The 14,806-nt window shown below is 33.5% G+C and overlaps 1 protein-coding gene across 2 annotated transcripts; it reads left to right on the top strand.

Moving 5' to 3' along the window:
- Nucleotides 1–1,318: 1,318 nt before the first annotated feature.
- Nucleotides 1,319–14,788, top strand: LOC134715133 (uncharacterized). 2 transcript variants are annotated; one of them, XM_063577074.1, is made up of 7 exons: nt 1,319–1,423; nt 3,893–4,033; nt 4,712–4,751; nt 9,915–10,006; nt 10,804–10,917; nt 11,571–11,625; nt 14,509–14,788. In XM_063577074.1, exons 1-7 carry the CDS (start codon nt 1,332–1,334, stop codon nt 14,692–14,694), a joined length of 720 nt encoding a protein of 239 aa, XP_063433144.1. In that variant the 5' UTR covers nt 1,319–1,331; the 3' UTR covers nt 14,695–14,788. The 2 variants fall into 2 exon arrangements, with proteins under 2 accessions (XP_063433144.1, XP_063433143.1); XM_063577073.1 differs by having other exon boundaries at nt 9,915–10,072.
- The last annotated feature ends 18 nt before the right edge of the window (nt 14,789–14,806 follow it).

Raw genomic sequence — 14,806 nt, 5'->3', positions numbered from 1 at the left:
TTACAGTATAATATAAGACATTCGACATAAAGCACGTTTCAATAAGCTTTGCTCTTGTAAGTATTTTATAACAATTGAGTGCACACGCTGCAATGTCTCGCCCTCTTTACTTATCATTGATATTATGTTGATAGTCCTAAATATGAAGCTACATTACAACTGTTACATAAACTTAACATTGACCAAGATAGCTAAACAAAGACAAATGAACCATGAAAATGAGGTCAAGGTCAGATGCACCATGCCAGGCAGACATATTCGGCTAACAATTCTTCCATAAAACAAATGTAGTTGACCTATTTCTAACAGTTTAAGAAAAGCAGACCAAACACACAAACTTAACACCGCCGAGCAATGAACTGTGAAAATGAGGTCGAGGTCAAGTAAAAACTGTCTGACGGGCATGAGGACATTGCAAAGTACGCACATACCAAATATAGTAATCCTATGACTAAGAATAAGAGTGAATTTACCATTACCAAAAAAAAATCTTTTTATAACAAGTAGTCACTGAACCATGAAAAGGAGGTCAAGGACATTGGACTGACGGAAACTTCGTAAAATGAGGCATCTATACTCAAAGTATGAAGCAGGTCTTCCACCTTCTAAAATATAAAGTTTTTAAGAAGTTATCTAACACCGCCGCCGATGGATCACTAATCCTATGTCACAGGGGTTTGTTACAATTGCCGGGTTTACTAGTATCCATACGAACCCCTGTTTTTTAGGAGTTCGTATGGATAGAAAACGTGGTGATTTTAACAAACCCCTGTGCCTATGTCGAGCTTTCTGCGTCAAAAAAATCAATTTAATTTCTTAAAGATGCAACTCCTGACCATTCTTGACATTTGGATGATTTGCATTTGATTTATGAGGGGTCGGGGGGGGTGTAGGAAGGGTCCTGATCCCGAAATTCCGGGCTTAAAAACACGAGGTCCCGAATTTAAATAAAGTATATCCCGATGTCCCGAAATTCGAAAACAAGAATTCCCGGATCCCGAAAGGGTCAATCCTGAAGTCCCGAGCTTAAAAACACCCGATCCCGGAGTCCCGATAAAGGTCATATCCCATCTCATTTATATGACCCTTTTTTAGTTGTCTTTGTTGCGGACTTCTTCCATTTCCCTTTGCTCTTCTTGTTTAAGTCTGACTCTGTGTATAATATTCTAATTATTCAACAAATATGTAAAATGCATATGAACTATGCTATGATTCCAAAAATTGTTAGTATTTCACTATCAACGGTGTAGAAACTGAGATGTTATCTTTTTGAAACATAGAATGAACACATTACTACAAAACAATCCATTCGGAACACTTCTGATTTTACCATGACAGTAAGTGTACGGGAAAGCAGACGAATTTGTGAGATGAATGAAACAAAACAGACAAGAGAGTTAAAATATGATCTACCATTTGGAAAGTATATATGAACCAAATGAAATTAAACTTTTTTGTAACCCTGAAATTTCAAATGTTACTTATGTGCCGCATTTATGGGCATTATGTTTTCGGTCGTAGGAAGGCCACGGGGGGGGGTCTCAACATGGGATTTTGGGTACAGGTGTGTAGCTGGGATTTTAAAAACACCCCCCATTCATATATTGAATAATTGTGAAATCCCTACCTATACATATCTTTCACAGCGAAATCATAACCCATTCATATATTTATCTGAAATTTATGACCCATTGATATATCACAATCGGTCAATTACTACCTATTGATATATTTCCTCGGTAAAATTGCAACCCATTGATATATTTGACGGATCAAAAAAGGGACCCATTCCAGCGGCACATATGTATATACCTTTATATAGGAAGAGACCCCCCCGTGAGGAAGGCGTCCCAGAAAAAAAAATAAAATAGCCGTCCCAGACGTTATAATTATTTGGACTAGGTCTATGGAAAGAAACAAGTGCCTGTGCTGTGCGTCCGTTCGTTCGTCCGTTTCTTCCGCTTCAGGTCAAGTTATTTTTTGATGTAGTTGACTGAGTTCAATCAACTTGAAATTTAGTACTAATGTTCCATATCTTATGATCTTTCCAATTTTATTGCCAAATTAGAGTTTTGACCACAATTTCACGGTCCACTGTAACCACAGGAGTTTGAAATCCTATCAATAAGGGGGTAAAATATAACAAAGTCGACTATCACAGTAGAGCTTCTCTTGAAGAATATGACAAATATTTACTGATATTCAAATGTATGCGGAAAGAAGCACCACAGTACCTACATCAAAAGTTTCAACTTATATTTGTTAATTATCCTAATGCTTTAAGGGGTGTTACTCAAGGTAATTTGGTAGTTCTGAAGCCAAAAACTGAACTGTTTCAAAAAATCTTTTGCTTATTCTGGATCAGTTTTATGGAACGGACTACCATTTGAAAGTCGTAAAGTGCAAAACACTTATGCTTTTAAACAAATTACAAAACAAAACAGTAGTCCCAATATTCAGTCTTTAACTCTTACTATTTTTTATTTTTATATTATATATATTTACTTCATATGCAATCTGTAACTCTTTTATATGTTCTAATTATGTAGATGTACATTAAACTATCATGTCTATACGATTATGTTAATATGTTGGTGGTTGTTAGTTTAGTTTAAACATATTTATTTATAGTGGATTGGGAAACAAGTTTTGCAACTTATATTAATCCCTTTCCACTTTGCGGGTGCGAGTGCTGCCTTGTAGCGGCATTAGCCTACTCTGGGTTGTTGTTACTAGTGGTGGTGGTGGAAGAGGTTGTTGTTATTTTAAAAAGTCAGTGTTTTGGTGGTGGTTGTTGTTATTGGGGTGAATATTGTTGCTGTTGTTGTTTTTGATGGTTGTTGTGGTTGTAGATGTTATTGGTGGTGGTCGTTGTTATTGATGGTGGTGTTGGTGGTTGGTGCTGTTGTTGTGGTTGTTATTGGTGGTGGTCGTTGTTATTGATGGTGGTGTTGGTGGTTGGTGCTGTTGTTGTGGTTGTTATTGGTGGTGGTCATTGTTATTGATGGTGGTATTGGTGCTGTTGTTGTTATTGATGGTTGTTGTGGTGGTCATTGTTATTGATGGTGGTGTTGGTGGTTGTTGCTGTTATCAGTGGTTGTAGTTGTTATTTGTGGTTATGGTAGGTTGTGGTTGTTGTTATTGGTGGAGGTTGTTGTAATGGGTGAAGGTGGTGGATGTTGTTGTTGTAATGGGTGGTGGTTGGTGTTCTTGGTGGTTGTTCTGGAGGTTATGATGGTTGTTGTGATGGTTATGGTGGTTGTTATTTTTGGTGGTGTAGGTTGTTGTTGTTGGGATTATGGTGATTGTTGTGTTGTTATTGGTGGTGGTGGAGGTTGTTGTTCTTGGTGGTTGTTGTGGAGGTTATGGTGGTTTTGTTGTTTTTGGTGGTTGTTGTTATTTTTGGTGGTGTAGGTTGGGGTTATGGTGATTGTTGTTATTCGTGGTGGTTGTTGTAGTTGTTATTGGTGGAGGTTATGGTTGTTGGTTGTTGTTATTGGTACTGGTGGAGGTTATGATGGTTATGATGGTTGTTGATGTTATTGATGGATGTTAGTGATGGATGTTGTGGTTGAAGTTATAGTTGTTATTGGTGGTGATGGCAGATATTGTGGTTGAGGTTATGGTTGTTATTGGTGTGGTTGTTATTAAATGCATATGAACTATGCTATGATTCCAAACTTCTGACCTCAAATCCTATTATGATTATGTTTTTCTTAGTTATGCTTCTGAGATTAATTAAGGAAATAAAGGAGGCTAAATTTTCAAGGTTCTTACATTTCAACTTGGTTATTTGGTTCAAAATAAAAACAAATGTGCTATAAATTTGTAGTTTTATAGATAATAGTTAAAAACTATCGAAGAATGTCATTTTCCCCCTTCTACATTTCAGAGCTTCACAGACTGCAAAAAGATTTGAAGTGGAGGAGTTAACACCTCAACCTATAAATGGAAGTCCCACTGATGATTTATTGTATGACCAATCAGCTTCACAAGATTTATTTGCAACACAAGAAAATATATTTGTTAATCGGTAAAAAAAGAGCACTGTAATTTCAAGTCTAATTATAAAGTAGATATAAGATGTAGTATGAGTGCCAATGAGACAACTCTCCATGGAATCCAAGTCACAATGTATTAAAAGTAAACAAGTATAGGCCAAAGTACAGCCTTCAACACGAAGCATTGGCTCTTAATGAGTTTTACAGTTTATGATTAATAGCCAGTGGCAAATATTTCAAAGAAAAGAAAACAGATTTGTAATATAGATCTATAAGGAAAGGTTTGATTGGTGTTACTAAATTTTTGGATATCATTTAAAATTGAGGAATGTATCTCCCTCATGCAAAGCTCTGATTTCTTGTCCAGTTTTGAATATATACTTTTTTGTCTTTTTTGGTTAATAGCTCTTCATTTTTTTAACAAGCTTTTGATTTTCAAATAATGTGGCCTTGAACATTACTGAAGAGACATTGTTGGTTGGAATGTGCTTCTGGTACAGAAAATTTGGTACCATTCATGTTATTGCAATAGTAACTTTGTCCTTGTAAAGTTTAAAATTAATGTGTTTTTGGGGAGGTATATATAAAGTGCAACTTTCACAAATTCATTTGAAACAATACTAACTTTAAATTGATATATAGTTTTTGTAATAAAAATTGTGCATTTTTTCTTTTATCTTTATATAATACAATGGATTTTTATCTTTCAGGCATATTTTCAGCCAGACTGATAGTGCACAGCTTGGAATAGTGAGTTTCTTATACTGTTCAGCCCACGTCCCACTAGACCACAATCGCACCACCCTCACTGTGTTCTTAAATTTATTCAGATCCTGGTGAGGTCGCAGTATGAGCAGCATGGAAATGTTAGTTTTCATTGTTTTCAGGATGATACTATGTCCTCATTATGCTTCTACAACGAACCCGATTATACCACGTTCTTCCCACGCTCTTTCTACGATTATCATGATCCTACTACGCTCATTACGTTCTCACTATGAACATACCATTCATGAGTTATCTGATTGCAACACGATCTTACCACGCTTCTAGTGTGATTATAGCACCTTCTTACCAAGATTATACTACGTTCATACCATGATCTCACTACGTTCCTTAGCAATAACATCAACATTGTGTTCCATAGCAATACTGTTTCATTCCCTCTATTTCTAATTAATACATAGATTTCTCGGGAACAACACAGTAATTCCACCAAAATCTACCAGAACACTTGGGTGTGGTGGTAGGGGTAGATATAGCTGCGGAACCGTAGCTGGCTCATAGGTCCTTATTTTATTTTTTGACTATTTGCGGTCCGCAAATAGTCAAAAAATAACATAAGGACCTATGAGCTACGGTTCCGCAGCTAGGGTAGATATTGAGGCTGAGGGAGCATTGATAGTAAGGAATCCTTATGCAGTAGAGATATTGGACCGACCAATCAAACCTGAATCACAACCTTTTGCTGGTCCATCAAGCTCAAATGACGATGTTTTAGTGAACAATAGCAGGGATGAAACAGATGGGTCCAAGCATGGTTGTGGCGCCATTAGAGAAACAAGATGCTCTCAAGAGCCTGAATCGCTCACCTTGATTTTTTTGGTCAATGATTATTTTGGCTTTTCAATTTATTTAAATGTTCTTTGAATCGTCCTATTTTCTTCAAAAGCAAAAAAAAAAATTATTTTCTCCTATGCTCTATTTTAGCCATAGGAGCTTGTTTCTTGACATACAAGGAAATAAAATATAAAATTTATACTAGATACTCTGAAACTCATTTAGCCTAAGTTTGGCTGGAATTGATACAGCAGTTTCAAAGGAGAAGATTTTTTTAAAGTAAGTCACACACACACATGATGAACAAATTGTGAAAAAAGTCTTTAAAGGGCAATAACTCCTTAAGGGGTCAATTGACAATTTTGGTCAAATTGACTTATTTGTAGATCTAACTTTGCTTAACATTTTTGCTATTAACAGTTTATCTGGATCTATAATAATATTCAGGATAATAACCAAAAACTGCAAAATTTCTTTAAAATCATCAATTCAGGGGCATTATACCTGCAAAAGCAGTTACCCGATTCGGCTGAAAATTTCAGGACAGGTAGACCTTGACCTAATAAATACTTTAACCTCTTGTCTTATTTGCTCTGAATGCTGGAGTTTTTGAGATATAAGCCAAAAACTGCATTTTAACCTGTGTTCTATTTTTAGCCATGACGGCCATGTTTTTTGACGAAATAGAAAATAAAACACAAATTTTATTTTATACACCCTACTGATCATTCAGTTGAAGTTTGGTTGAATTTGGTTGAGTAGTTTTAGAGGAGAAGATTTTTTAAAGTTAGCAAATATGATGAACAAATTGTGAAAAATTGTCATTAAAGGACAATAACCCCTTAAGGGGTCAATTGACAATTTTGGTCATATTAACTTATTTGTAGATTCTTCTTTCCTGATCATTTTTACTGTTTACAGTTTATCTTTATCTATAATAATGTTCAAGATAATGACCAAAAACTGCAAAATTTCCTAAAAATTACCAATTAAGTGGCAGCAACCCAACAATGGGTTGTTTGATTCATCTGAAAATTTCAGGGCTGATAGATCTTGACCTAATGAACATTTTTACCCCATGTCAGATTTGCTCTAAATGCTTTCGTTTTTGAGATGTAAGCCAAAAACTGCATTTGACCCCTATGTTCTATTTTTAGCAATGGCGACCATGTTTATTGATAGATCAAAACTTTGGATACAATTTGTAAACTAGATACCCTAAGGAACATTCAGTTAAAGTTTGGAAGTATTTGGCCTAGTAGTTTCAGAGGAGAAGATTCTTGAAATAGTTTACAACGACAGACGACGACGACGACGACAGACGACGACGACGACGACAGACGACGGACTACGGGCGCCAAGTGATGGCATAAGCTCACTTGGCTATGCCAGGTGAGCTAAAAAGACAAGGGGTCCAAATTACAAACAAACAAACTAAACCTTGAGGGCTTTTATATTTTTTATGTGAAAATGAGAATGAGCATGATGGTCGTAGTATGAATATAGTCAGGTTGTGAGAAGAACATGATAAGGACAGCATGAGGGTGCTAGAATCGTACTATGGTCTTGAACAGTATGGTGTAAAGGTGGTATAGTTGTAGTGGAAACATAGTTTGGTTGTGGTGAGAATGTGATGGTCCTAGTGAGGTTGTTGTGAGATCATAGCGCAGTGTCTACGAATGTAATCACGCTCTCGCTACCATGGTATTGCGACCTTTGCAATCTGACCACAATCTTACTGAGCTCTTACTACACTTCTTCTACGACCTGATTTCGCCACAACCACACCATGATTGTTTTGAACATGTTCAAAGGTGGCCACGCTCATCACGATCTTGGAAGACCTCACCACAAACGTAATACTACCTTACTGCGATCTACAACATTTTCAATTTTTTTTCACAAATCGTAGTGCCAGTATTAAGATATTTGAATAAAAAACAAGTTTTTTAATAAAAATCCGAGAGTGAAATCTTTATTGATGAGGACATGTGCATCAATGGTTCCAGTCCACCTTTAAATGTAAATACCTTATATTCAGCTGCTATTACATATAAATCAAATTCAGGAGAATGAACAACATTATCCTTTAAATAAATATATATGTGTTTATTAATTATTGAAAAGAAAGACAAATAATAGTTACAAGGACAAGTTCTATAAAATTGCCCTTTTTACAAAGTTACATCATTTGATGATAATTATGATACTGTAAATTCAGAAATTATTGTGTGCATTTATTATTGCAATTTGGTAATTTATATAGGAAAATTGATAATGCAAGTTTAAATTATTTCAATTATTACCCTCTCACATTTTTCTCATCAATAAAGACATCACAGTAGTTTCTGAATTCATAGTATTACATTATCAGTTTTTTGTTTAACTTGATGTTTAGTTTCAGAGTTGTAGGACAATTTACTAAATGATATGCATTTTCACCAGAACATATAGATATAGGTGTAATACAACCATTGTTTTCCCCCTTATAGTCTTTGTTAAACTTGTACTTTTCAAAAAAAATCAAGAATATATCTTTGTTTCAAATAAAGAAATACTTGGCATGAGTAAAATTGTATCCTGCCAGTACTACAGACCAAATTTATCATTTCAACAATTAACATTGCATATAAGAAAATAACCATCACTGGTTGTTAACCTATCAAATTTGTATCAAAAGATTTTCCCTGTGTACAAGCTTTATTAACCATGTAACCTCAAGTTTCCATAATATTATATAGAAACACCAAATTAAAAAAGAATGGTGCTTTGAAACGTACAAGATATATGTTTATGATTCAGAATATTTTACTGCAATGAAATGTAGGATTAATTTCTTACAACTGTCAAATTCAAGGGAATATTTTTTCTGCCCTTTTTAGCTCACCTGGCCCGAAGGGCCAAGTGAGCTTATGCCATCACTTGGCGTCCGTCGTCGTCCGTCGTCAAATGCAGTTTTTAGCTTATAACTCAAAAACCAAAGCATTTAGAGCAAATCTGACATGGGGTAATATTGTTAAACAGGTCAAGATCTATCGGCCTTGAAATTTTCAGATGAATCAGACAACCCGTTGTTAGGTTGCTGCCCCTGAATTGGTAATTTTAAGGAAATTTTGCTGTTTTTGGTTATTATCTTGAATATTATTATAGATAGAGATAAACTGTAAACAGCAATAAAGTTCAGCAAATTAAGATTTACAAATAAGTCGACCCCTTTAGGAGTTATTGCCCTTTATAGTCAATTTTTAACCATTTTTCGTAAATCTTAGTAATCTTTTACAAAAATCTTCTCCTCTGAAACTACTGGGCCAAATACTTCCAAACTTTAACTGAATGTTCCTTAGGGTATCTTGTTTAAAAATTGTATCCGACGTTTTGATATATCAACAAACATGGTCTCCATTGCTAAATATAGAACATAGGGGTCAAATGCAGTTTTTGGCTTATAACTCAAAAACTAAAGCATTTAGAGCAAATCTGACATGGGGTAATAATGTTTATCAGGTCAAGATCTATCTGTCCATAAATTTTCAGATGAATCAGATAGAGATAAACTGTAAACAGCAATAATGTTCAGCAAAGTAAGATCTACAAATAAGTCAATTTGATCAAAATTGTCAATTGACCCCTTAAGGAGTTATTGCCCTTTAAAGACTTTTTTTCACAATTTGTTCATCATGTTGACTTACTTTAAAAAATCTTCTCCTTTGAAACTGCTGTATCAATTTCAGCCAAACTTAGGCTAAATGAGTTTCAGAGTATCTAGTATAAATTTTATATTTTATTTCCTTGTATGTCAAGAAACATAGCTCCTATGGCTAAAATAGAACATAGGAGAAAATGATTATTTTTTTTGGCTTTTGAAGAAAATAGGACGATCCAAAGAACATTTAAATAAATTGAAAAGCCAAAATAATCATTGATGAGAGATTTAACCAAAAGAATTAAGGTGAGCGATTCAGGCTCTTGAGAGCCTCTTGTTTAGTATGCTACCTGATATGACGTTCTTTGATTTGATGGTATCACACCTAAATATTAACAGGCAGGAACCAAATTAATATTTTCAAAGAATATTTCATTACATAATAAGTTGTTTTGTGGTAATAAGCATTGTGTTTAAGTTTCATATTGTGTAAGTTTCATAATATAATGTTGAGGCAAACTTAAGTAAGAGAACTGCAACCAATTTAAGGACATACAAACCTACAGATGTATACATTGATGCATGTACAGATCAATATTAAAAAATAAAAGTAAATGACCCCTCCCCCTATGGCAGGGGCATAAAGACCATAGTTGCCAGAACAGAAATTCATTGTTACACGACTGTACATAGATTACTGTTTATTTCAGAAGTGTGGCAAGATGGTTTCAAGAGAAAGCATGAATCAAAAGAATCCTAAGGATGATACAGAAGGATCAATAAGCAAAAAGATTATTAAAAAGTTGCCTGCTAATTTAATATCCCTAGACAACAGTGATTTACCTCATCCAAAACATTTGTTTAGAAAGTATATAAAAGAGTAGACATAAAAACATTACTTGTTATATTAAATTTTAAAGAACCAACAACCAAGGAAAGAAAACTTTCCCCAGTATCAGTTGGTGTTTATCAGTGTTTTTATTTTTTTGCAAGGTGAACTGTCAAATTGAATAAATGCAATAGCAATAATATTTTCTGTGCAGTTCATTGGCTTTACAAAAAAATACCCATTTACTCCTGGCAATGAAAATATATCTAAGTATTCTTATAACTGACTCAGTTTAATGTTAGCATTTAAAAATTCCTGCTTAATATATCGAATAAAATGGTTAGAAAATTATTTTGGGACTACTTTGTCTTCTAACTTGACCTAAAAACTTCAAAATTATAAGAGATCTACAGGGATCTCCATGGCCTGTGGCGCCATCGTTCAAATGTTATGCGCCATCCTCAAATGACATGCGCCATCGTTCAATTGTCTTCCGCCATCGTTCGTTTTTTATAGCCTGACGCCATGTTTATAAAGTTCCAAATGGCACTAAATTATCCATTTTTATTATAATCAAGATTGCTTTAACCTGGACTTTTCACATAGTCAAAAAATTAGTTGAAGCTTTTGTTAACATGAAAGATTAAATTTTAATCAGAAAAAAAAAAAAAAGATTTCTTGTCATGCATTACATGAATAAGTGTTTCATGAGGAAATTTTGATCAAATTCTTTATTTAAAACTTACAATGCATTGTTTTTGTTCCTTTAGGAAAAGAACAAAAAGACTCCAAGCACCAAAAGTCAACAAGAAAGATTTGAATGATAATTTAAAAAATTCTGTGAATGGACACATACAACAGTTAAGATCAAAGTTAGCTCACAGGTAAATATTGAAAATCAAAATAATCTGTAAATTGAGGCAAACAGTTTGTGCATGGTTTCAAAGTAATGGATGTAAATTATCTAAACATTTTGTACATACATACCAATATTCTTGAAACAGTTGTGTTGGTCTTTCCTCACCTCAAGTGCTGAGGGTTAAAATGGGTTCGATTCGTGGCTTTGTCAAAACAAAGACTTGAAAATGTGTATGTGCTGCATCTCTGTTAAACATATGGCATTCAGGATAAATAGAAACTGATCTGCTTGCTGTCACAAATTCACAATAATGGTGTCTAGGTAGGATTACCAACCAGTATGTAGAGTGTCACATTATGAGTTATCACATTTTAAAATAGCAGGGTTCATATTTATATGTAATTATAACAGGTTTTCGTCCCAGTAAGGCATGTGCTATTTGTCACTGGATGTTTAACATCAAATCCATCATCATTATCTTTTCTGAAGGAATAATGTATAAATCTGTCCCACTTGATGAAAAAGTTTATCATAATATAGCTCATGCATTGCATTGGTTTTATAGAAAGCTTACAAAATTATTAGAATCTGTTTTCATTAGTGCATTCTCTGATCAAATTAACAAATCTTCTGATATGATTTCTTATCTCTATCACATGTACACACTTATTATTACAGGGTTACAGTAAATACAAGCCTAGCATTTGAAAAGGATGAGAAACTCTCTTCAAAGGTATATCTAAGCAGTTAAAAGGTCTTCCTCCAAATTTTCTGAGTGAATACAATTGTAAATATAGTGTGGGAAATAGATTTTTATGCCCTATTTATGGGCATTATGTTTTCTGGTCTGTGCGTCCGTCCTTCCATTCGTCTGTTCATCCATCTGTCTCTTTCAGGTTAAAGATTTTAGTTGAGGTAGGTTTAAGTTTTTGGTTGAGGTAGTTTTTGATAAAGTTGAAGTCCAATCAACTTGAAACTTAGTACACATGTTACTTATGATATGATCTTTCTACATTAATACCAAATTAGAGATTTTACCCAATTTTCATGGTCAACTGAACAAAGAAAATAATAGTGCAGATGGGGCATCCATGTACTTAGGACACATTCTTGTTTTTTACAATTTTAAAGGAAAAGGTTCATAACTATAGTTTCTCAAATTTTGGGGCTTTTTCACATATCTTAATCTGTGTGAGAAAAATATTTCTCCTCACTGGTGAAATATCTATTCACGGTAAATGATTGGTCAAAATTTAATAATGATGTTATATTTCATGGTTTCTTATGAATTTCCTATTAAAACAATGTATAACACCATAAACTAGATCTTCTAAAGAGACTGTGTCACTCATCTGAGTCTATATGCATATTCAAACAAGGACACTCTCCAATATTGTAGACTAGAATAGAATAATTAATGACAACCAGATGCTCCGCAGGGCGTAGCTTTATACGACCGCAGAGGTTGAACCCTGAACGGTTGGGGCAAGTATGGACACAACATTCAAGCTGGATTCAGCTCTAAATTTGGATTGTGATTAAAAAGTTGACACAGCATAGGTTTCTGACAGAGAATGAATGTGTTCTAATGAACTTAAAATTTTTGTTTTCTCTTAGAGCAATTCACTATGCTGTTGAATATTAATCCTCTCAAAAAAATGTTTGAAGAAATTATTTATGAAATTTCATTGCAAGTGAGAAAATTGAACCCATTTTTTTTAATCACATCCCCCTTTCCCTTATTCCAAATTAATCTCAATTAAATTTCTAATGGAGTTTGCAACAATAACTACTCATTTAAATACATCATAAAATATTAAGATGTAAAAAAACTGCTTGTTATCACTGAATGGTAAAGATTATTTTAATTTATCAGTTGGTAGTAAAAAGTGAATATACATTGTATATAACAAAGATTTGAGTTGATTCTGGACAAAGAAAGATAACTCCAATTAAAAAAAAATATTGCTATTTCACAATATTGTGCAATTAGATATTTCTTGCTTACTATTCTGGACAAAGAAAGATAACTCTAATTAAAAAAAAAATATTGCTATTTCACAATATTGTGCAATTAGATATTTCTTGCCATTGTGCAATACTGTGCAATTGAAAAGACTTGCTATTGCACAATACTTAATATAATATTTTAGATCCTGATTTGGACCAACTTGAAAACTGGGCCCATAATCAAAAATCTAAGTACATGTTTGGATTCAGCATATCAAAGAACCCCAAGATTTCAATTTTTGTTAAAATCAAACTAAGTTTAATTTTGGACCCTTTGGACTTTAATGTAGACCAATTTGAAAAAAGGACCAAAAAAGAAGAATCTACATACACAGTTAAATTTGGCATATAAAAGAACCCCATTTATTCATTTTTTTATGAAATCAAACAAAGTTTAATTTTGGACCCCGATTTGGACCAACTTGAAAACTGGGCCAATAATCAAGAATCTAAATACATTTTTAGATTCAGCATATCAAAGAACCCAACCGATTAATTTTTTGTCAAAATCAAACTAAGTTTAATTTTGGACCCTTTGGACCTTAATGTAGACCAATTTGAAAATGGACCAAAAATTAAGAATCTACATACACAGTTAGATTCTGCATATCAAAGAACCCAATTATTCAATTCTTGATGAAATCAAACAAAGTTTAATTTTGGACCCTTTGGGCCCCTTTTTCCTAAACTGTTAGGACCAAAACTCCCAAAATCAATACCAACCTTCCTTTTATGTTCATAAACCTTGTGTTTAAATTTCATAGATTTCTATTTACTTGTACTAAAGTTATGGTGCGAAAACCAAGAAATATGCTTATTTGGGTCCCTTTTTGGCCCCTAATTCCTAAACTGTTGGGACCTAAACTCCTAAAATCAATACCAACCTTCCTTTTGTGGTCATAAACATTGTGTATAAATTTCATTGATTTCTATTCACTTAAACTAAAGTTATTGTGCGAAAACCAAGAATAATGCTTATTTGGGCCCTTTTTTGGCCCCTAATTCCTAAACTGTTGAAACCAAAACTCCCAAAATCAATCCCAACCTTTCTTTTGTAGTCAAAATCCTTGTGTCAAAATTTCATAGATTTCTAATAGCTTAAACTAAAGTTATAGCGCGAAAACCAAGAAAATGCTTATTTGGGCCCTTTTTGGCCCCTAATTCCTAAAATGTTGGGACCAAAACTCTCAAAATCAATACCAACCTTCCTTTTGTGGTCATAAACCTTGTGTTAAAATTTCATAGATTTCTATTCACTTTTACTAAAGTTAGAGTGCGAAAACTAAAAGTATTCGGACGACGACGACGACGACGACGCCAACGTGATAGCAATATACGACGAAAATTTTTTCAAAATTTGCGGTCGTATAAAAATCTCTTTTTCTTTTTTTTTTTATCTTTTTATCTAGCTGATCCCAAACATAATAAATTTTGCATGCAATTTTTATGGTAATGTGTGCAATTAATGCACCATGAATTAGTATAAAATGTTTTCAAGTACTGGTTTAACTTTTTTTAATAATTTATCTAAACTTTCAATAATCTCAAATTTAAGATGACAATACAAATGAATTAACTTAATTTTATACTGATTTGTTCATTGCAGGTCAACTTTTTTCCTGAAGATCAGAGATTACCATTGGAATATAGTAATAATGAAAACTCAGATAAATCACCATTTTTGAAGTTTGATAATGAATTTTTACCTCACAAATCTGAAACATGGGACGAATTGAATGTGTCACTTTATCAGAGATGGATGACAGATGTCTCATATACTGAGGAGGAATAAGATTCTTATCCATGAATAAACTGTAAAGATGCCGTCTAATTGATCTGTGATAATTCTTTTGTTACAAAATATATTATATATGTGTTCACCAATTTGTTAGTATTTGTTTTAA

This window comes from Mytilus trossulus, chromosome 4 (genome assembly GCF_036588685.1).
Source record: "Mytilus trossulus isolate FHL-02 chromosome 4, PNRI_Mtr1.1.1.hap1, whole genome shotgun sequence".
NCBI classification, from domain to species: domain Eukaryota; kingdom Metazoa; phylum Mollusca; class Bivalvia; order Mytilida; family Mytilidae; genus Mytilus; species Mytilus trossulus.
The sequence above is the reverse complement of the archived record's forward strand: the minus strand, read 5'-3'. Positions and strand labels throughout refer to the sequence as shown.